Raw genomic sequence first — 24,793 nt, forward strand, 5'->3', positions numbered from 1 at the left:
GACTTTTTAATTAATAGAACATATGTCTTTGTCACTCCAAATGATAACATGTTTCAATTTTAGGAAGATGCAAGGGTGCAGGCATTCTCCTTGTAACATTCAGGCATGCAATGTCTTTGTGATAATCCTTTGCAATGGTTGAAAAAGTATTTAAATCATATATTGAAGTAAAAGTAGCACTAAAACACAATAGAATTACTCAATTACAAGTAAAAATCCTGCATTAAAAATGTTACTTCTTATAATACGCACTTAAGTGTATGTATTAGCAACAAAACATTCTTCAAATATTTAAGTACTCATATGCAGAGCAGCCCCTAACAGTGTTTTATTATTACATTATTATTGTTATTATTATTATTATGTTATTGGTGATTTAGATTGAGCTAATCTTTCTATATGATGCTGGTAGCTTCATCTATATAGACTTGGTGAGACAATGCGGATTACTTTTTTAAAATATAAATCCCACCTTTCTACCATTGCTTTTACTTATCTTTCTATGTTTTTAATCTGTGTGCATTTGATTGTTTCTTTTGTTTTGTTTTTTTGATTTACCCTGTGTAATCTGTGAAGCACATTAGGTCACTTTTGGGTATGACATGCACTATATAAATATTTAATTTATAATATAAAAATAATTTATTAATAATAATAATTATAATAATTTGCCGTGTCTTGCATAACAATGCATCATATTTTATTAACAGATTATATGTTTTCTATTTAAATTATTAATCTCTCGTCAGATACAGTAAATGTAGTGCAGTAAAAATTACAGTACTTCCCTCTGAACATAATGGAGTTGAAGTAGGAGCAACAAATGGGAAAGTACCTCATAATTGTATGGTATTGTAATATTATAATTAGTTTTGTAATATTGTATAGTATGTGAGGTAATTTATTTCTCACAACTGACCTTGTGTGCCTTTACTTAGTTATAATAGTTTTATAACTGTTTAATAATTTTCACAACATATTGTAGAGTTCTAATGAAAACTGATTTAGTTTGTAACTGAACTATTCATTTGTCTACCATTAATAATAATAATAATAATAATAATAATAATAATAATAATAATAATAATAATAATAATAATAATACCATAAATGCAATATTTCAATATTAATATGGGAACTTTTGTTTTTCAAAATCAGTTGAAATGAGTGGGAGTGTCTCATAGGGAGTGCCATGGATGTGTGCCCCGACTATCAACTCGTCACCGTCACGCGCTCCACCATTGTTTTTGTGTGAACGCCCCGCCCCACGCTCGTGCTATTGGTCAACTCGACAAATACCCGTGTCTGATTAGAGAAAAGGGCTGTCTGTCATCGGTTGACGTGTAAAACAGGAACTCGATCTGAGAGAAGCATAGAGAAGTGGTGTGTTGGCATTTTGGATAAATGGAGATCGAAGTACAATAAAACTGTCAATTATATCGTCCCGCGTGTCCACAAACAACAGCCAGGCATTTCGTAATGCAGAAACACCTCTACTAAGCGACATATTCTCCCGATAAACAAGACCAGTGTAAGTATCTTCGAGAATGAAAGCTGCTTGTAATTAATAACATCTCCACTTGAATGTTATACGTTTTGTAGAGTGTGAATAATATATCCATTTGCTCAAAAGCTAACATAGGATCTCCGGGAAAATGTTCTGGACTGTAGAGCGAGAAAAAAGAAAGTGCAAATGCATGCATTGTTGTCTTTTAGAAAACCTTATGGTCATTTTCTACAATGCTTACAGATAGAAAGATATACTTCTAAATTCCAGAGATCACAATGCCCCTAAACCCCATGCTATGTAATAAAAGTAGCCTGTACCTACACTCAGTTCCCATGTTATTAGATCCACCTAGCTAAAACTAATGCAGGCTAATACATCTGACTTTTTAACACTTTATAATTAAAAGTTAGAATGTTTTTTTTGTTGAAAATGTTTAAGAAATATGTTAGAGGTATTTTACCTATAAATAAATAAATAAATAAAAAAAAAAAAAAAAAATATATATATATATATATATATATATATAGTGCACACCGTAAATATCGATCACAGGACACCCACACAGGTATTTTCAGTTAATCTTGCAGATTAGAACTCTTGCCAGGGCTGTGAGTGTGTATTGACCTCTCGTATACAGTCTGTGGTATAGACTGTGATTGATTGACAGCACAAATTACACCTTTATCATTCTTATTGGTACTTGAAGATATGTAACCTAATAAATCGTTCAAATGATCTTTTGTTGCTCGCTGTTCCACTTGCCCGTACAGAACTGGGAAAAAGGGCTTTTGTTTACTCCGACCCCCACACATGGAACATGTTGCAAAAAGACTGGAAATTGACTGAATTACTTTCATTGAACGCTTTTAAGTCCAGATTGAGAACACTTGAGTCGATCCTTTGTAACTGTTTTTCATAATGTGTGTGTAATTGTATTGTATGTTTGAAACTCTTTTGCTGCTTCTTGGCCAGGACTCCCTTGAAATAGAGGTTTTTAATCTCAATGGGACTTTCCTGGTTAAATAAAGGTAAAATAAAAAAATAAAAAAAAAAAAACCATCAAAATGCTGGCCCACCTTCAACCCAAGGGCTTTAAGGCTAGGCAGCTTGACAGACTCTACTGACTGTATCATGCGTTCTGATAGCCTAATCACTACGCATGTGCAGGTACACATGAAATAGTCCCTTTCAGTCCACATGACAGAATCAACACCTCTCTAAAATATTTTCCTCAAAACTTAACATTCTAACCTTGATGAGGGTATATTTTATTACAGGACTACATTACTTGCATTAACATGCATTTACCTAATAAACTGGCAACTGAGTGTATTTCCATCCAGCATTACTCCACAGTCCTGCTGGTTTAATCGGCATGCCTTCTGAATTTACTTTATTTCTATTCTTTCAAAATTTTATATTGTCCGTTTGGGGGTGTTTTAAGTGACACTTACTTACAGTATATCCTAGACTTAAACTTTACAGTGTAACCACGATGAAAAAAAAAATCACCCTTAAATTCACTTTTATGGCACAGTGCCCCTTCTTCAAGGGTACTATGGCACATTTCACTGTACCAGGGATGGAACCTAGTCTTTCAAACTAGGGGCACAACTAACATGGAAAGCCATCATTAGAAATGCTAGACTTACTTGTAGAGGTGTTTGAAATTAATCAAATAATCGATACATCAAATCGTGGACATGGACGATGCTGCATCGGTAATCGGCAGTGTCATAATCGATTATTTCTGTTTACAATTTAATGTAGGCCTAACAACATTTCTGTTTACATATTCTGTTATGTTTTGCACATTCAGGAAGTGCAATGTGCTCAGTACGGTAGTTTTATGTATCCAATTTATTTAGTATTAGAGCACCGCAGAACGTTTTGTTTTTGAAGCTTGAAAAGCTATGAATTAAATATCCTACATGGCTTTAATAGAAAAATGTATGTGATGCATCGAGATATCGAATTGAATCGCTGACATGATAATTGTAATCAAATCGGGAGATCAGTGAAGATTCACACCTCTACTTATTTGCTACGCCTAGTTTAGGTTTCCAGTAAATTCAGGTTATAATAAACTCTGTTAATGACTAAAGTGTAACATTGGCCTTGTCAGCTATACATGCAAGGTGCAAAAAATGAACAGGAAAGTGTTATTTTATCAGCACCAACAATGCTTTTGTCACTATGCTGAGCACACCGCTGCACACTGCCTTTCTATGACTTTATACCCCAATATTGCAAATGTAAAATATAAATATAAGAGTGGAATCACCACAGGTGATGACAGAGGCTTTAAATGTGTTGCTTTTGGCAATTTAGATATAATATTGTGATGCTGCTGCACAGTACAACATAGTACAACAAATCTGAGAGCCTACTGTGCCCAACTGTAAACATTACATTTGGACAATTTCCTCTCTTCCTTTTGTTCTCCTCTCACATCTTTTAATCTGCTGACTCTTGTTTCCACTTGCTGGAGAACAATAGCATACATCCTCCTTCTCTGCTGGCACTAACACTATTGAAATGTAGCTGAAAACAGTGTTTTTAGTGTAAGGTAAAATTCAAGTCTCCCAAGGCAGCAGTCTCCCATGAGAAGGCATCAGTCAGCACAGGCAGCCAGCCACGCTCCTTGAACATGCTAATTCAGTCTCTTTCCTCTATTCCCCTGCTGCACCTCTAGACTCTTCACCACTCTGTTCTTCTTGGATGCACATAGATACTTTTTTGCTTTCATATTCGCCTCTCTGTTCTCCCTTGTGCACACCTGCTTACACATTTCTCTCCCTATCACACTTAAACACGCTTTAAAAAAAAATGATAATCAATTATCATTAAACTAGCAGGAGTTGATATATATTGAGGCTTATTTGTCAAAACACATCAGGCATATATTTCAAAACTTTCTGTCAGAGAACAGGTCAGAGGGACGTGAGTATCATCAAAAAGCACAGACTTGCCCCTTGACTATCGACTCATACTTCCTTTTTCCACTATTTTAAACAGAACGCTACAATATTGATTGATGCAGTGTGTTGTGAGTGAGCCTGTCTGGAATTTAGAGGGCTCACTGAGAAACAAGTATGTTGGATAGATGCATGACAGGCGCACTGAGTTATAGCACTTTGTAAAGAAAAGTATTATACAAGCATAGTTATTTCTGGTGACTGTACATCTATAGAGGCACATGCTTTGACATTAATGCACAGCCCTGTAGACTGACATTTATTCTGTCACACACTTGCATAGTTACACGTGGAGCCTAAGGATACTATTTGTATCACTTCAAGCTCTTTTTCTTTTTTATACCTTCCCGGTGAGCTGCCAGGTAATCAAAGAGAGCTCATGGTGTGAAGGAAAATTATATTAGACTAAATGAGATGGATAGGAAGTGTGCACACTGAATGTAACACACATGGAACGTGGTGAGAATTAATTTAATTATGTCTCACAGATGTACAGTATGTGAAAGATAAACCATCTGCCTGATCAAATCTCACTACTCTTCTTTATATATATATGATTGTGTATTATCTTGAATCCTTCCTGCAGATTTCACAAGTTATCTCGGCTCCAGTAGCAGGGATGGAGCTGTATCCATATTTGATTAAGCTAAATGATTAGGTGTTACATTGAGACCCAGCTGTAAAATTCTCTCACTCAGGTATTCCCCCCTCATTTCTTGTAAGGCTGAGGAAGGAGAATGGGGAAGAAGGATGCCAGTGCGACCGGATTACCAGTTGATCAATACCGAAAACAGATTGGTGAGTCTTTATTTGTCCTAGTGCTGGTTAATCAATTTGTTGATCGCAGTAACTTAGTCAACTGTAATCAAACCAAGGAACGATATTTGGTATGATTAATTGGTTAGATACAGATGTAAAGAAATGCTCAGACTGCTTTTCTTTGTTTCAAGTTTTCTTCGTCATATGTAGGTTAACACAGGGTAAATGGTACAATGAAATGTATTTGGCAAGAGAACGGGTCAGCTCAGCAATTAAAAGCACTAGACGCCATAATAAGAGCACTAGTCATATGAAAGAATAAGATAAAGTGACAACAATAAAATAAAAATGACAAAATAAGATAAAATGACAATAAGATAAGATGGGATAAGATAAATAAAATATAGCACTATATACAGTAAATATATAAAAATGAGGATTGTGTGTAAAAGTAAGTGACAAGGTTAACCAACAGTAATGCACAAATGTAATGAGAAAAGGGAGAGATAAATAGATAAATGTACATAACATAAAATACATAATGATCTGGGCTCATTAATATAACATTTTGTATCCTAAATGATTGATAGTTTAATCAAAAAGATAACCAATATATTAACTGGCAATTAAAACAATAAAGTCTGTAAATTAATCTGTGATGCTTTGTGACAGTTGAGATTGGTCTTCGACTTGTTGTGTAACTCCATTTCAACAACAATCATAACTCAGTGCTTGATGTGGGTAATTTTACCACAACACAGCAATCAACTCAGCGTTCTCTCATAGAAACAAGCTAATGTCACACTCAATAAATCACACATGATACTGTGTTGCAGTGAGCAATTTGTGGTCGTTGCACATATATCCCAATTTGCCCAACTCTTCTTGAAGACCGTTTATCAACATGGGTTATTCAAAAGTTAGCATAATATCTTTGCACAGTCCTTGAAACTTTTCCAATTTGTATTGGATTGAAAAGAAACTTGAACCAGACTCACTGGAGTAGAACCAGTATACAAGCTGTGGAAGTAATTGCGACGAACACGCAGCATCTAAAGTCACATTATTGATGGACAGTGAATTCTACTCTTATAAAGCTACCCCTTTGATATCATGCCAGAAGCTTTTGTAGTCCTGAGCTTTTTTGTTTCCCCATCTTTCCCCTGACATCACAAAGGCCTAACTGAGGCAATATGGTCGGGATCAATCAAAAGTTTGGTCCCCTTTAGCATGCCAGCTGTGGTTGCTTGAAGATCACAGCTCATATCATGTCTTTTTGTTTTTGTTTTCCTCTTGTGGAGCAAAGCCAAAAGGTCGCCAATGGCAAAGATGGATAATTGCGAACAGCTTTGACTGACGCAAACACAAAGGGAAGCTCTGTATTCCTTATATTTCCTTATATATATATATATATATATATATATATATATATATATACTTCAAATCCTAGGAATGGCATATTGTGTACATGAAATGTGCGAAAAGCGCCCACTTTTGGATCCAAGGAAGAACATTTTTGCACTAAATGGAGTTAGACTCCTACTTAAGCCCTATTATTGGTCTTGATCTTATAGTATCTTTACCAGGAAACTATAGAAGGGCTGAAATAGCTGACATAAAGGAGAGAATGAGTTCTTTTAGATGGCAACAATTACAGCCATAGAGGATGAGCAAAAGAGAGTGACACAATCTAGAAAATGAAAGTTGTAAAACTAGCAGGGCATCACCAAGTATATCAATGGGATCTCCACACAGGAGATCTCTGGTTATGGGAAGTCAGAAGCAGGTTCTTTGCAATAGTGGTCCTCTTATGATTAATATGTCACTTGTTTGACTGTGATTGCAATTTTTTAAGTCTAGAGAACGAGAAGAATTAGTCCCATCAGTCCGAAAATTGCCATCCACCCAACTACAAGGACCCAGGTGACCTAATATTTAACTTGTCCACTACAGTCTTGACCCAAGGGAAACTCTGCAACAATGGCTGGCTGGCTGAGCACATTGCAGAATCATAGCTTGCTGCCTATCGTATCCAAGTTGCCATCTTCTTTTAAAAATAATTGTGATTTTCTTTCTTTTAAAGATAGTCGTCCAAAGTGAACATTAATCAGGACCAGCTACCTTAGATGTGTTAGCCCTGCAGACAAATAAGCATCTTGAGTAGTTTTAGAAGCCTTGAAGTTGTTTTCTTGACTAGAGAAGTGGAAGAAAAAAAACGTTTTACGTCTTAATTCTATACCATTCTTGTGTTACATGCAAAAATGCCAGTAATGGCTTTATATAGTTCTGTGACTGGTAAACCAGTAGTCTAGTCTGTCTTTTATTGCTTTTGAGCAATTTCTCAATTTGCAAGAGGGGTTGATGTGAACTAACGCCTACTAAAGGTTAAATGGAAATGGAATTTCTGTTTTAAAAACAACACAGGTGTCAGGGACACTTTGGTCCTCGCTCTTCCTCCGCCTCCCTCCAACACCCCTCAATTTCTACCGTTTTCCCTTCTTTTTTGAAAAGAATGGCTTATTCATGGGACATCAGCGGTAGTCCAGGCTTGTCGTTGAGCTGTACCATTATCTCTGCTGGAGTACTTTTGTCATGTCAGATGGCCATCAAGGGGCCACACTTGACACTCTATTATTTAATACCATTATTAAGCCTGTTATAATTGCCAAGATGCCCTCAGGAGAGGTAGAGCTATGTCACTCTAATGGTCACTCTGTTCAAGTAATGACTGCTGCTGCCTGCTGAACAAACTAGGGGAACTTGTCGACACATATAAAGACACCCACGATTTCAAGTATGGCTAATTGGAAATGATGGGCTTTCACATGTAAAGAAGGTCACACCTACGAACCTGTACTTCTTGCAATTAAATGTGAGAAAAAGTTTTACTCACATTTGTAGGTAGGCTACAATACATCATCAAGGTATAGTTGTTTTCCTCTTGTCATTATATCTCGGATAATCGTCATTTAGCTGTAAATCTCACATGGATTGTTAGATTTTGCTTCCACACGTGATGCAAAGGACAAGGCGTAAATATCTCCCATGTGTCTCCCATCAGCCCTCCGGTTCCAGGACCACACATCCTGGCAGATACCAGTGATCCACACCATGTGGTCACTGACTATTTGGCCGCCATGCTACATAGACACAGAAGCAAAGCATGAGGAACTGTCAGCCACGCTGTCAGTGTGTTACCCGCGTCGTCCCAGGGCTCTCAGAGAGTACTGAATACTGTCTGTCTGTCCAAATCACCCCATCACTCTGAATGTAGTGCATATGCAGGACAGCTAGTCCACACATACACAAACACACACACAATTCCTCAGGTATGTTTTTGTTTTTCTTGACACATTCTTGTGCTTGTTTGTTGTAATTTTGCCTTCATGACAATTGTGCACAGTAACTTTTTTTAAACATTACAGTACTGGCTGGATTTTAAGTAGCCCAACAAACAGTCTTATTACTAGCATGTTTGTTTAATTACTGTAATTCAAAGATTTTACACTTTAAATAATTAATGGATTGTTTCTTTAGAACAGTCGTGGCCTGAGATGATATATCTACATCTAACAGAGACACAGCAATCTTTAATCCATGTTTGAAATATGGCACAATTTAAAGAGAGAGAAGCTAATGAATGCAAAGGTGTCATTAGAGTTAATTACTAAGTTGTTTGCTCAAAACCTGTAACTTTTACTTTTTAAGCCAGCATTAAAGGCTTGACATACAGAAGTCAAGGTTGCATGTGTTTCACCGTTTTTTCAATTAGGGATGAAATATTGTTGGTGCATGTTGTGAAGAATTTTAAATTTGCTGCATGTATTAAACACACACAGCTAGAGGTGTTCGTGCAGTATGCGGTATACTGGGTTGGTAAGGCAGCTTTGAGTAGCAACTTATTTTTGCAGGAGCTGATTTTGGATTAGCACGGTTAATTGACAAATGGAAAAGTCAACAGAGATATAAACAAGAAGGCAGCAACTTGGGAAACAGGTAATTTCATAATGGGTGTTTCAGACATATAATTTTGGTGGGTCAGCTCTTTTATTCATGGGTTAAAGTAACAAATATTATTTTCATTTCAAATGATGATGCAGCAGTCTTTTACTACATGATGCATGAATTAAATTTAAATGTGGTAGACGGCTGTATAAAGTTAGTATTATGAGGTTACTTGAAACTGTGCAAGACATGACTTAGTTTTCACCACAAATAGATAATCATAACTTGGCCCAAGCAAGCGATGGTTCTACCATGACACTGTCAAAGTTTCCTGACCATCAAATTTATCACAATATTAACATTGCATAAACAGATACTTGAGTCTCTGAATAGTACAACCCATTAATGCAGGGTTTTTCCTGGCAACGGCGGTACAGTACCTAGATGCATTTTTATAAATGAATCAATGGGTTGGAGTTAGGGCAAACATTTTACAAAAACAATTGTATATGGTTTATGTGTGTGCAACCAACATATGAGGTGACTTGGAAGCAAAATGGATAAGTTGACTTGTAGAACTAATTAACAATTCATTAATTAGGAGGTTTCTCACTCTTTCTTAGTAACTAACTGACATTTTTGTGTCATATTGTAAAGTACCATTTCCATTTTGTTTCTGAACAATGTTGCAGTCTCAAATCATATATGCAGATTTTATTTAGACTACAAATTTAACCAATATTTCCTAAATATTTTCTGTTGGTGGTTAGACAGTTTCACATAACTAAGACTCCAAAGAAAAATGACAACAAAGAATTAAACTGATGTTTCTTTTCATTCACACTAACTGTGATGCTCTTAGATGTCCACCCCTCTTCTAGCTTCACCTAAATGGCCAATTTGTGTGACACACAAATCACATACCTTCCTCCCTGAGTGCTCAATCACGTGTGGCTAATTTTAGTTAATACCCCCTACCTGTCTCGTTATGCTAAGCAGAACAATTGCTCCAGATAAAAATAATTTCTCCTCAGTCTTAATCAGACACTATTTACAGGGAAATGCAACGACAAACAAGAACGAAAAAAAAAACATGAAACGTGGGTGTGGGTGTGTGTGGGTGTGGGTGTGGGTGTGAGTGTGTGTGTGGGGGCACTTTGATTTTTCTCTTGACATGAAAACAGTGATGACTTCAATGAAAGGCACACTCAGGGAAGCCTCTCAGCACACTCTCTAGGCCGCCTCACAAGGGCTAATGTTCCTCTGAGACACGGCATTGTCATGGTACAGGATGGACAGTTGTGTGTTGGACAGTGATGCCTTTTCAGTGTGGCGGGCAGAAGTAGGGAGCGATGGGAGGGATGGCCTGTAGCCCAGCACAGTTAGATAATTGGTGACAAAGTGTCTACAGAGCCGCTGCAGCAAGGGGAACAGCAATGACAAATTGGGGTGCTCATAAGCCCAATGCAATATCATCAGGACTGCATGTGTGTGACTGTGTGTGTGCATGCTCCAGACCCATGCAAACAAACCACAGGAGAAAGGCAACATGAGGCTTTAATAAGTACACCACTGTAATAAAACAACAAAATACCTTATACAGCCTAATGTAATTCTCCTCCATATCAACTATTCATACTCCAACTTGTACTCCAACTTCAGATTTTGCTTCAGTTGAGTATTGATTCTTACCAAATGGTTATGGGTATATTGGGTTGTAATGATTTTTTTGCATATAAACGTAATTCGAAGAAGGTAGCGAAGCAAGTTGATAGATTAAACTTTTGCCGTATCGGGTCGGAAAAACCCCGAACAAATCTTCCTTTTTTAAGAATGATTTCTGTGCCGTTCTTTTCTCAAAGAAAAGCCTAACTCCAAGTCTTCCAGAAGACCACTGTTCCCAGCAGCAGCAGCCATAAGCCCGCCCACCGACTCTATACACGATGTGATTGGCCTGACCAGAGTTTGGTTTTTCCAGCTCGCAAGCCAACGGAGAGTGCCTAGACCCCCCTGGCTGCAAAATAAATTTGCTACCACTAAGGTGCGTCTAGATTTCTAGGCTAGAAGTGTACAGGACGGTTGCAAAACAGATCATGGATTTCTACAATTTCCCCCAAAAGACACATTTGATTATTGATAGGTGAATAATGCCATTTCCCAGATAACCTGGATATGAGAAGATGTCATAGTATTATCAAGTAAATGTTCATGTTGCTATTTAAAAGGATAAAGGCCCAGTCACACGACCAGTGGATTTAATCACAGGTGAATCAAATCCTTTTTTTTCAAGTAAAAAAAAAAAAAAAAAAGTTCATCATTGGTTAAATTCGCAAATGTGCACCATTGGCCAGAGCCAGCTGACTGTCAGTTAGCAGACAGTTAACAAACATGTCAGCTTGGAGAGCTTTTTCCCCATTAACTAACTCTTTATTAATGACATTATATACAATCCTGAGAACAAAATGGAAGTACAGAGAAAATAGAAGAAGCTCAGAGAGCTGTTGTGACTGACTCGTGCTAGCATGTTTCTGTCCGGCTAGCGTGTTAGTAGTTAGCCCGCAAGCTTCAGCAGTTCACCATCTAGCCCTGCAATTAGTCCCTATGCTTCCAGAAACACTCATTTTTAAAGAGACGCATGCATGCACATTCTATATATCCTGAACATTTTTGTTCACCCCGCACTAACTTATTGTGTGTGTGTGTTTTTTTCTGTATTTATTGTTATTATTCCTAGTAAGTGCTTCTTACCTGGCAATACATCTCTTTCTGATTCTGATGCATTTCTCTTTCTTTCTGTACCTTTTCCATTTTTATATAGTATTTGTAACATTTGATGTCTCTTCCTGTAGTCTTACATTATCACAACCAGCCATTTGCAGTCTGAAAATCCCTGCACATTTTCTGTGAATGGTAAGCAACCTAAAATTTCCCACCTGACATCCAGTGGCCCTCCTAATGAATTGCCACTAGCTCCCTGTCTGCTTCTGGCAACATGCTTCCCATTTTTATTAACCCTCCACTGAGTCAGAAGGAGGTGGAGGATGAGTCCGATACCAGGAGGAATGGAGAAAGAAGTAGGAATTGAGTGCAAGATCTTTGAAAAAGAATAGGGCTTTGAAAAAGAGAGTGTGTGTGTGTGTGTGTGTGTGTGTGTGTGTTGAGACAGAGCAGCTGCTAAACGCCATGCTATTGGTCATCTCCTCTCTCCTCCATGGCCATCTCCACAACAGGAGACCCTTCACTTTCCAAGAGACATGATTCGGAATCGCAACTCACACACACCTCCTTACCCCTCCCTTTTCACTAGGTAATTTTCACTCCTTTCTCTCCCACAACCTTTCCGGATGAATATGGACGTTTTTTTTCCTTGCCTTCCACCTTCTCTTGTTCCTGCTTTCGATGCAAATGAGGCTTAATTGGCTGGGAGTAAAAACTCCAAGTGGCCTCCGCATGTCACTTCACGGACTGAGAAACCTCGAAGCTGACCCAGGGGCTTGGTCTCTGTCTCACACGCACGCACGTGCACACGCATGCATGCACGCGTGCACACACACACACACACACACACACACACACACGCACGCGCACACAGTTCAGCAAGCTGTTGCCTTTCCACCCTATTGTTAGCAAAGTTCCTTTTCCTGCAGTGTGTTGTTTCTAATTAGACCAAGACAGCTGGCTCTGCCTCATGTGAAGCACGCTCACATAAACACAAATGCTTTGCCAGGTGGCTGGTTTGCCCACAACACTCACCCTTGAGAGTTGAGCCCATGGGAAGTCAAGCAACCACAGGTGAACTGTGTGCAGCTCAGACCAGAAAAGATTCCTTGTATTCTGGTTGCATGTGCTGATTTGTGTGGGTACATTTATTTGTATATGTATACATAGAAATTGTGAATGGTCAATGCTACCATTTAGCCTTATTTCTCTCACTTGCCTCATTTTGGTTTTTACAGCTATTGTAGTTTGGAATTTCAGCAGAACTTACAGGAATAGTTTGACATTTTAAGAAACAAAAATGCTTATTCACTTTCTTTTAGATGAGATAAATACTGCTCCAATATCTGTTAAATATGTTGCTGCATCCAGGAGATGGTTAGCTTAAATTAACATAAAGACTGGACACACGGTCAAACGGCTAGCCTTGCTCTGGTTAAAGCTAACAAATCTACTAACCAGCTCCAATAAAGCTCACCAAAAGTGATAAAACAATGACACAATTTTTCAGTCTTTTGATTTGTGTTCCCCATTTGATTTTTCTCTTACAGGTAAGCAGGACTACAAAAAGACAAAGCCAGCCTTGAAGGCCACGCGGCTGAAAGCTGAAGCAAAGAAGTATTCCTCTGGATTCAGGGTGAGACTGGCCTGGTCTTATTTTCTTTTTATGACTACTGATGTCTGTATCTACATGTCTTCCATTATTTCTGCATATGTCTGTCTTGGCCCATGTTTATTTCGGTTTGTCTTTCTGTCTGCCAACCATCTACTTTCCTTTTGTGTCAGTCTGCCTGTTTCAGAACGTGTCTCACTAAAATAACTTTTCATATCCCAGACTCTTAGCTATCTTACAACCTACGGTTGGTCTTTTGGGAATGTAACAATATATATCCACCTGAAATGAAGTGATGTGGCCCCCAGTTGAAAACTACCGTTTGGAAAAGGGAGGAATGGGACAGTCCTCCATAGAATAAAGTTTACAATACTCTATCAAGTCTACAAGAAAGAAGACAACGATTAAAGAATTCTTGGGAGAAGTGAAATTCAAGAGTTTCCGTATTCTTTTAATGGTGAATAAAACAACATGGAGGAGGAAAGACCGTGAGGGAGAAGTGGGGGAATATAATGAATAGAGGAAACAGAATAAGAAGGTGATGAGATAAATAGAGTTGGGTAATGTAAAAATAAAGTCAGGTGAGGGTGTTGCTTGGATGGAAAAGTGCATCTCTCTCCGTTGCTTTGTCACACTGCAGTGATTAGGAGCTTTTTTGCAAGCAAAGATGGATGACTCCACTCTGTCAAACGTGGCTCAGCTGCTTATGCTTTTCCTCATTCACTTGGCTCACCAATTAACAATTTTCCTATTTCAAGGTCTCTCCATATAGAGTAAGCCCATGCCAATGAAATGTTGTGAATCTGTCAGCATAGGTTTTTAAATCCTCTTTGAAATTGCAGATACCATCACATGAAATCAGGTCATCAGTGATTTTTTTCTTTTTTTTTTTAAGCTGTCAAAAATGAAAACAATATTCAGACAGTTTTCTTTTTTGTTGCATGTTTATTTTACTTTGTGGCGTGGATAATTGGTTCGGTTTACAGTACATCAAAAGCCAAAAGGCTTCACTTCCTCATTAAGCCTCGGTTGGCACATAGTACACAGAGATGAACAAATCAGAGTAAGGATTAAACACTGGGTGAAATGGTCAGGTTTTAAAATATGCATCTCTTAGACACGCAAGGCCTCATTAAGCACGTCTTTAATCCAATTAGATTAGTCCATATCTTGAAATATTGATATTGCTTATGAATAATTCAGGTTTTTCACGCCCAAGACGAGGGGAATTTTCAGAGGTCGGATTAAAAATACCTCAGGGATGAGGATATTAAACTGACTTAGACCCTTTGGCCTGAGTTCGATTGAAATTCAGCCCAAATGTAATGGATATTTGGTCACGCTTGCTTTCCCATCGAGTCCTTTTAGCGTTATACAAAGTTGTGAATTTTACACAGCTCTGAGATGAGAGTAGAAAGCCCCCTTCTCTGTTTTTGTCTCTCGGTCCTTTGGTTGACAACAATGATTTGGCTGCAAGTTTGTGTAGGCATGTTGCTCCTCTCCTCTCTCCTTCTCCCTATTTTACCATGTCCCTGGTTGGGATGCTGGTCTCAGATGCAGCTGGCATTTCAGAAGGACCAGCAGACATGTGGGCACAGAATCTGGCAGCTGCCAGGGCAGGCTGTCTTGGGGCTGTCCTAGTAGCAGGGCAGTCTGGGTAAGTTGGCAGCGAAAAGGATGGAGAGACTGAGAGAGAGAGAAAGTGGAAGAGGGAGAACGTCTGTTCCCACAACAGCGATCAGTTGTCAGGCTGCACAAAACGTTGATCTTAGAAGTGGCTGAAACCAGCCACTTGTTGTGTGTTCTTACATGCTGTGTCATGGTTTGTTTACATAGGTAGCTTAGACTTAGACTTAAACTTATCTTTATTAGGGGTGGGAATCACCAGAGGCCTCATGATACGATATTATCCCGATACTTATGTCACGATACGGTATTATTGCGATTTTAAAGATATTGCAATAGTTTGCGATATATTGCAATATTTTACCTTTTTTCCAACTTCAGATTTTTCCCAATTTCAAATGATGTCCCGAAAGGACAATTTTGTCAACATCTGGTGTATCTAAAAATATACATTTCTCGGTTTGTTCATCTCACTTCAGTTTTATTGGTGCAAAATGTGATTGTCAAGCAGACAAACTGACCAACACATATATCATAAAAGATCGATACTTGGCGTCTGTGTATCGATACAGTATTGCCACGAAAAATATCGCGATACTATGCTGTATCGATTTTTCCCCCCACCCCTAATCTTTATGGATCCCTTTGGGATGACTCCCGCAAGGAAATTAGATTTCCAGTAGCAGATTTTAGCATCTTACAAAACACTCTTTAAATAGAAAAAATACAGTATAAGAATAACAATAAACTTTTAGCTAAATATTTTTACAAAAATAAACAAACAGTAAAACAACAATAAACTACAGATAAATAAAGATAGATATATAGGTATATAGGACTGTGTATGGTATTGTGAAAGCTTGTTACTGTCTGAATGCAAGTGTGGACATATTCCTTCCCTGCTCTTTCTAACTCTGGGTGGCATGGGGTCACAACAGCAGAGATGAAGAAATTGGCAGGAAGTTGTTTGGCTGTCTCTCCTCAGTTTGCTCAGAGAAGAAGAAATGCCTTCGAAGTAACTCCAGCACACTAGCTTGCAGCACAGGAAACCAGCCTGCTGCCTTGTCTAATTGGCACACTAGCCTTCTGTTCAGTCCTGCACTATTTTTTCCCGTCTTATTTAGCCACTAAGCCTAGAAAGTTGGGAAAAATTGCTTATGGAATTGGCGGAGGATGGAGGATACAGATAATTACTCTGGGTATCTTCCAGCTGTCATTTATGAATGTATGTAAGACTTTAGAGAATGTGATTTTCTTTTTTTCTTCTTTTTTGTTGCATTTTTTGGGGTGATTCCACCCAATTTCTTCAAATCAGTTTTTTGAAGCAATACATGCATGCTTATACAAATATATAACTTGAGTCATGAAGCTGTTAGTTTTGTCTTGAAGGAGCAATTCTGACCAACAGGCACAGTAATTATTGAGCAAAGTCATTGTTAATCAACACTTGAGTAAACCGTATGAACTGTGGGTGATGATGTGCTGCCAAACTCTAGCACCTGCTTCAGCCTCTCACTGAAGTAGGCTGGATCTTCTTCTCATTCACACTTTTGAGCTTAGAGGAGCATAGACAGATAGCACATGGGAATGTGTAGGTTTTATGCCCTTTAATTTACAGGAAGCTTTATGAAAAGATGTGATAGTGGCGATAAGACTTTTTCTGTCCCTGGAGTTGTTTTTTGTTAAGTGTCCCTAAAGCATTCTTAAAGGTTGTAGGAGAAAAGGATTTTAGCTGTTAAAAAAGGCACGTTAGTTTCACTTAAGAAATCAGCAGGGAAAAAGTGAAAGTAGGTTACAGCATGTGGCTATTTGAAACAAATTTTCTCATGTGGTAGTCCAATTTTAGGATTGTGATAACTTTTTATTTTACAAAAGATTAGTGCTGAAACTATTAGTCAATTTGACAAGTCAAATGAAAGAAATTGATATGAAGTAAAAAAAAAAAATGGTTATGGTGAAAAAGAAAATCAATAGATTAATGAATTGATATAAGTAATCATTAGTCACAGCCCTGGAAGGATGTTAAATGGATGAGTTTGAAAGTATGAATGATACAAGATGCGTTTACTGATTCCTGGACAAAAGTCCCCTTTAACAGCCGTCAAGGCACCCAAAAAAAACCAAAAATAAAACATCAGTTACTTTTATTTAACCAGTCATGAAATATAATCTATGGTTGCTTATTTGTCGCCGTAACGTATTTACGTATTTGTCTACCAACCACAGCCCAAATGGACTAACAGTTGTTTGTAGCTTGCATCTATCTGCAACCCACATACGGCCACTCTGCTTAGCACGTAGGCACAGACTGATATATACACACACACACACACACACACACACACACACACACACATAGAGAGCAACAAACCAAGAAGGAGTACAAAAGGTAGACCAGATGAGGGGATGTCAGAACACAGCGGCTCGACTTGTCTTCAACCTCCCCAAGTTCTCTCACACTACACCGCTCCTCCGCTCTCTTCGCTGGTTACCAGTTGCTGCCCGCATCCGCTTCAAGACACTACTTGCGTACAGGGCCACGAACGGATCAGCCCCAGTATACATCCAGGACATGGTCAAACCATATACCCCAACCCGCCCACTCCGCTCTGCATCAGCCAACCATAAAAAAAAATAAAAAAATCTTGAACCTGCACTTTCATATAGCTCTTTGTAGCTTTGCTTATTTAAAGCTAGTGTACTTGCACTTACTACTTGTCTGGAGTTTGAACCTTTAGAGTTGAAAGCACTTAATTGTAAGTCGCTTTGGATAAAAGTGTCAGCTAAATGACATGTAATGTAATGTCTGCTGAGCTGTGGCTTGTCGCCAGGGTGACAGGGACCCAGCTCCCAGCATGCCGGTGCTGAGAGAGCCACATGATGAAGATGATGCTTGGGCCCCATCCAGGGGTCTCTATGATGTGTGTGAGCGGGCACACATAAATGTGTTCGTGAGACAAGGCAAGAGTCAACACAGTGGGCCACTCTCCTTGAAAACAATGATCTCAATCAAGTGCAGGTGCTTCCTACAACTCAAGTGTTTTGACCAAAACCCCTCCAGCTTGTTTTCATAGACCAGTCACTGTTACCAGCTGTTGTCTTTTTCTCTGAAACCTGAATCAGAGAAAGGGAGAAGAACAACCTGGATTGCAATTTTGTGCGTCCTTTTGGTTTAGCGCCAGTTCAGCGAAATGCTTACCTGCGTCAGTAGCACACAATTTTCTTCTGGGATATTGTGGGCAGAATTACAAACGCTTCTCTTTGTCATGTTTTTCAAAGCTGTGAGAGAACACAAGGAAAAAGTAGCAAAAACAATCAAGCCTTCGTGATTTGATAAGTTCTCATTTCTCCGAGGCCTAGGCAAAATAGAAAAGTAAATCAAGCACTGGGAGCCTGGCGGTTAATATATGAAACTAAAGTGCATGAAATTTAAAAGTTTTCCAATTAAGCAAGGACTTAAAGCTGTTTGGAGGCTGCTGGGATGTAGATAAATGGTGGCTGAGGCTAATGAAGACCAATGCTGCTGATGATTAGGCACTACAACATGTACACAGATAGCTGTGGATGCCATGACGCCTTTTAATTGTCACCCACCACCACCCCCACCCCTTCGCCAGAGAAGAATTATTATTAGCCCCCCGCCACCCCTCGTTTGTGCCGAGCCTTATCTCTCACTTGTTTTCTCTCTCTCCTTCTTACTCTTGTTTTTTCATTCCTGTCTGCAGTTTGGCCAGTGGGTTGAATTTGCAGTCCTCTCTCTGTGTGCGTGCTACGTATGGCAATTACTGATTTCTCAAATTGTCTCATGTATATTTTTGCTTCTGTTTTTCTTTTGTCTTGTTTTCTGTTTTTCTGTTTGTCAATTTCCTTCACTGTAACCTTGGATATATAGCATTATATATACATTACAGGCTGATTTAGTTCATCATGGTTCAAGTAGATATTTAGATAGGTAGTGTCTTAAATAATCTTTAAATACAAGAATAGGATTATAGATATCTGTAAAAAATTTGATGGGATTACGATTCATGTACATACACTTGCCATGTCACCTTTGTTGTTGTGGCCCAGTTTGCATGTAAAAACCTAATTTCCATGTTTGAATCAAATATTTCTTTTTGAATAACCCCCAATCAGACTCTACTCTGCACCCTTTAAAGCTCTCCAAGCTCTCCAGTGTTGATTAGAAAGTTTGCTGCTAATGAGTTCTCTTGATAAAGAATAACTGGCATTGTTCAATACTCTGAGTGGCCCTAATGAAACTCCAGCTGATGAAGATTGTAATCGTGTGAGCACCACATAATGAACAAGCGCTCCAAATTCTCATTTTCAAGTTGAATGCTACTCCTCTGGAAAGCCTCAATTTGTTTGACAATTAACCAATAGAAAATCTAAAAAACAAAACAAAAAAATAGGCCATTTTGTTAAAGAAAGTTTAACTTCTGAGTAAGACTTGCAGGGGGAACACTAGAGACTGATTGCACATAGAATAGATGATAATACTGCCGTCACATCTCGGATGTGGCTCCAGTTTTACTCCACAATATGGTTCCACCTAATCTCTTTGCATCAAGAGAGAACCTGAAACAAATCAACGATTCATTCTTCAGAGGCCCGTGATGTGCTGTCAGACTTTCCTCAACTAAACTACATAAACCTCAAATAAATAGTCTCCAATTGTTTTTGTCTTTGGAAGAAGAATCCCAAAGCTGGCAGCTAACCCTAGCCTTAGCCCTGGCACACTGTGTGTACCGGAGCTTCTGTTGCTTTCTAATTTCACCATAACTAACATCATGTTGTGTTTTTCATTTAACTTGATGTACATATACAATTTATTATTATTATTATTATTATTATTATTGATGATGATGATGTAAATGTACTGCATTATATTAACAGTCATTGTCACTTTCATTTCATCAAGGATTTCCCCACAGTGAATCCCTCAAAGCAGCTGAGAGTTTGTGTCATTAGAGTTAAAACGCGTTTACAAAACCATTTCCACATCTGTTTCAACACATCTGTTTGTCTGTTTTGACCTTCCATCAGCGGTAAGCTGGGGTTTTCCTCCGCTCTGAACAAAGCTTTCAAAAAGAAGCTTTTTTGTGTGGATAGCTTTAAAACACCAGTGTTTGGTTGTCATGTGAACGGGAAACACTGATGTACTATTATAAGCTTGTTACCCTTTTTAAACCAAACAAACGTGGCTTTCAGTTCTCTGCGCAGGTACTTATTTCTTTTCAAGTATAATGTACAATATGCAAATGTCATTCTCTGTAAAGTGAAAGTATAAATTGATTGTATAGATTGATTGAGGTCTCAATGCAGCAGTTTGAGAATTACTATTACAGAATAGACAGTAATTGTTACTGTGCAGCCATCTAAACACTAAAACAGAAAGATGCTAGCCTGACAAGCCAGACCCACATCAAGATGTTGGCTCGGGAACTCACCATTAGCAAGGCTCAATCCGAGGGGCGGGATAAACTGTTGCCTTTTTAAATTCTTTCTGCACGCAATAGGATAGCGCTACAACCAGGCAGAGCAACGCTAGTTGATAGATTAAACTTTTGCCGTATCCGGTCGGCAAAACTCAGAAGAATGACTTCAATGCCGTTCTTTGTTCTTTTCTCAAAGAAAAGCTTAACTCCAAGTCTTCCAGAGTCGCGGCCAAAGCCAATCCGAAAGGCCGCTGTTAGCCAGCAGCAGCAGCAGCCATAAGCCCGCCCACCGACTCTATACACAATGTGATTGGCCCAGCCAGAGTTTATTTTTTCCAGCTCGCAAGCCAACGGAGAGTTGCTAGACTGACCCTGGCTGCAAATTACATTTGATGCCGCTAGGGTGCGTCTAGATTTCTAGGCTAGAAAGATACTGTAAGTCAGTGACAATTCCTGTGTGAACATGTTTAATACAGTGTTTTCATATTTAACTGCAATAATATGGGCCAGGCTTAATTTCATTTGAACAGTTTACATCTTTGTATAAAATATTTTTTACTTTATTGGCTGAAATGAAAATCTGATGATTGACAGTCCTAAAATTACATTTGTCTTTAAAAGCACACTCACAAATTACAATTTACAAAAATTTAGATGAGCAAATTTGTACATGAAAGAAACTCAATGGAGACTTGTCAAATATAGACATAACACTAAGAGAGGAGAACAATAATTACATAACCATGCAAACCTATTCAAACAAAGTAGAGCTGCCCCTGTGTGTAAAGACAGACATGGGATCAGGCAGATGTATAAATAGTTGTACAGAAGAACAAAGTATCTTAAAACCATCTCTCTCTACTTCTCAGGATGCATTCCTGGTCATTGCTGCAATCCTGTTCTTTGTCCTGTGTGTCTACGCCTTCTTCTACCTCAACCTGAGTACCGAGCTCAACCTGGACTTGGATTAATTAAAGGTGGACCGTGTGCTGAAGACTTCTTGTTTCTACACATCAAACACGAGGACGGGACACAGTCTGTCAGTTTTTTTTACACACTTTTGGTGACAACGGACTGCCTCTTTAGGTGAAATGAGAAAATGCATCAAATAACTCAAGTGTCAGGCCATATTTTTGAAACTTGCATCATCTTGTATCTACCATTTGAATTTCTTATTTCCCTTTAATTTCTGCAGGGGAGCACACAAACTGTAATCATTATTATACTGACACGTACTATACTATGGTTCTACATCCATAAATGTTAGTTTCTTCTGTTCTTTCCCTGAGCCCACATCTGGGAGCTTTGAGTCTCTTTCCCTAAAAAATTCAGTGACCTCTTGCTTCGTGGCACTTTAACATTCTGCTGCAAAAACAGCAAAGAAAATGAGCCTCTTCTCCGAAACTACGGTCGAGACAAAGCCTCTTGTTACAGTAGTCATATTTTGCAGAGTCACATCCCACTGTTTTCTCCACTAATAGAAAAATGTAAATCTCCTGCTGAAACTCTAGTCACATCCAGACAAACACTTGCCTCACATTCCAGTGCACAAACCTCTCCTCCCGTATATATCTGGAGATCACAAAGTGTGAGATTAGAATCCACAAAGCCCTCTTCCTGATTGAATGTGTGTGCAGAATACAGAACATATTCTACCTGCCACACATACACACAGCGCGGAGACAGACATCCACAGGATTAGCATTACAAAGATGATCCTGTTCTTTCATTTGAATGAAAATTACAGAGATGAGTGATGACTGAATGCAGGTGAGCCTGTATGTTTCTCATAAGGAAAACCATGACAATTTTCCTGTCTTGTCAAATATATGTATTGTTGTCCCCTTAAGGATGTGATGTGTATATGAACAGTTTTGTCAAAGCCTCTGTATCTCTACTCTTTGTGCACTAGTGCTGCAAGGCGCAAGGACTGACCTTCCATTAACCATTTCAGTCAAAGTGCTTCCACTGTTTTCTTTGTTGGCGAAGGAGTGCAGAGTCGGGGGCTTTTATTTCATCCATTTGCTTGCAAATTTGTTCATTTATTTTCTTTTTTGTTCATTATTATCATTTCTATTCCATGTTTTTCTTAGTACCTTAACTAGCAATAGCAATACTGTTCTCTAAAAGGCAATTGATGCACTGTTTAGGATATTACTCTTATATTAGTGAAATGCATAAAAGGCCAATACCAAAAACACAAGAGGCCTTGTGACATTTTTATTTTTCTTCCACTGAGTGTCTTTTTAAAAACAAGTCTTGTCTTTGTGCCTGACTGTGTTCTGTGGCTAAGAGGAAATGTGAGACAGATTTTGAGCTTTCAGTTTCTGCCTCTGTTCCCCCCCTCTTTTCTCCCATGACCTCCCGACCTCTGGTAAAGGCTACATGTCCAAGAAACCATTATGGTAAGCATGCATCCCAGTGGCTTTTATCTGGCCTTGGTACATCCAGACCCCCCTCCTCCACCACTGTGAGCCACTCACATGTGTAACCATAGATAGTCCTAGACCTCACAGATCTTCATATGTGACACCCGTTATCTAAAAGGTCACCATTACCAACTACAAGAGCTCCGACATCCACACAATGGAAGGATCTGGCATCACAGCCTATTTATTTTTTCAGCAATTTGAGATGCAGGTTATTTTTGAAGTGGTTTGTGTGGTATATAAACATTTTACGGTTTGCTTTTTCCTTATGATTCGGTTACAGGATAATATGTGATATATTATGAATTATCTTTCTGTGTGTTTTTGTTAAATTGCTTTACAAATCAAAACCTCTTTGTAAGGAAATATAAATAATGCATAATGCGAAAGAAGATTAAAGGACCTTTTCAGTAACTATATTTGTATCGTATTGTATTGTCAATTTTATTAGATCTTAAGTGTGAACCAAGATATATGTCAGCGCTTGGCTACGTGACATTAGAGAAAAGGAATGAACCCTTTTAGCTAATGCAGACAGAGAAGGTGTCATGAGCATAAACAGAAGGCACTATCAGGTTTTATTTCAAATGTGTGAACATATCTAAGCCTTTTATGCATTTATGTTGCAAAGTTATAACCGTTATTGCAAATATAAAAAAATATAAAGTGTAATATGTTGCATTTAAACACAATAGCAGCTGATCAGGCAGTGTATGCTTTGGATACCAACTTGGCATTATCTTAACTACCAGTAATGTGTTATACTTCTTTATCCGCAAAGGTTTATATTTAGCCGTTAAATGCAGGTGTAGTCGTTACTTTCAGTCTTAAAAGTTAATGATTGAAAAAAATCCCATTGTCAATTTACTTTTATGGGGTATAAGCAACGCTATTATTTCTCTTAGATCGCTTCAATTCTAAGCTATAAACAACGGTGTTCTATCAGTAATGGGTTATTAAATTGTATTCACTATAGTAATGTCTTCATTGGTCCACGTGTCATGTCATCGCCTTAATAAGAGCAAGGCTGTTGTGTGTCAACAATTGTAACCGTCAGGATGTTTGACGCAGGATTCCCTCTGTGAGACGCTACAGTAGATTGGAGATGTTGGAGGTACATACAGCAGGGATAATCCACACCAATGAAAAAAGGACATGGGTGTGACGTCAGCATTCTGACTTCTGCTCAACGCAAGCGAGACGCATGAAATTAATCAGGCAGTAGCATTGTATGAGCATTTAACATGACCTTAACAGCGTTCCACAGGAGTCGAACGTACTGAAGCTTTACCTACCATCCTGTGACAAATGAGCTAGACGCCACGCGCCCAAATCCTACTCATTAGTCATGTGAGGTATGTCACTAAGAGTAATTATACTTAGCCCCAAACTTACACATACACACACACACAGTATGCATGTTGCTGCACTTTCCCACACTAAAGCCAGTAGGAAACAGTCTGATATGTGTACGGCTATTAACTGAGACATGAATCATAATTCTGACTGCTGGTGAACTCGACACTGCATATTTTGAGCGTGCTAGGTTTGGCTCTCATGGTATTTGCTTTAGACATAAACAAACATGTGCATTTTGTCACATTATCTGTCCGCACCATGACGTCATGTGAACAAAAGCAGGTTGACCTCAGTGTATTTTCTTTTTAGTTTCTAAGTCTGTGTGTGTGTGAGAGAGAGTGAGTGAGTGATTCAGTATTCAGCACCGTGCCTTTGGACATGCTCCAATGGAGCACTCAGTCTCTCTGACAGACCGG

The 24,793-nt window shown here is 38.6% G+C and overlaps 1 protein-coding gene across 1 annotated transcript; it reads left to right on the top strand.

Moving 5' to 3' along the window:
• The first annotated feature begins 1,348 nt into the window (after window positions 1-1,348).
• triqk (triple QxxK/R motif containing) lies at window positions 1,349-23,437 on the top strand. Its single transcript, XM_028598245.1, has 4 exons — window positions 1,349-1,531; window positions 5,212-5,286; window positions 13,461-13,546; window positions 21,459-23,437. Exons 2-4 carry the CDS (start codon window positions 5,226-5,228, stop codon window positions 21,558-21,560), a joined length of 249 nt encoding a protein of 82 aa, XP_028454046.1. The 5' UTR covers window positions 1,349-1,531; window positions 5,212-5,225; the 3' UTR covers window positions 21,561-23,437.
• Window positions 23,438-24,793: the final 1,356 nt, after the last annotated feature.

This window comes from Perca flavescens, chromosome 14, assembly GCF_004354835.1.
Source record: "Perca flavescens isolate YP-PL-M2 chromosome 14, PFLA_1.0, whole genome shotgun sequence".
NCBI classification, from domain to species: Eukaryota; Metazoa; Chordata; class Actinopteri; order Perciformes; family Percidae; genus Perca; species Perca flavescens.

Excerpts from the sequence above, each read along its gene's own strand:
- triqk (XM_028598245.1), top strand. The coding sequence starts at position 5,226 with ATGGGGAAGAAGGATGCCAGTGCGACCGGATTACCAGTTGATCAATAC. Across the intron at positions 5,287-13,460 it reads TCAATACCGAAAACAGATTG|GTAAGCAGGACTACAAAAAG; the intron begins GTGAGTCTTTAT and ends TTTCTCTTACAG. Across the intron at positions 13,547-21,458 it reads AGTATTCCTCTGGATTCAGG|GATGCATTCCTGGTCATTGC; the intron begins GTGAGACTGGCC and ends TCTACTTCTCAG.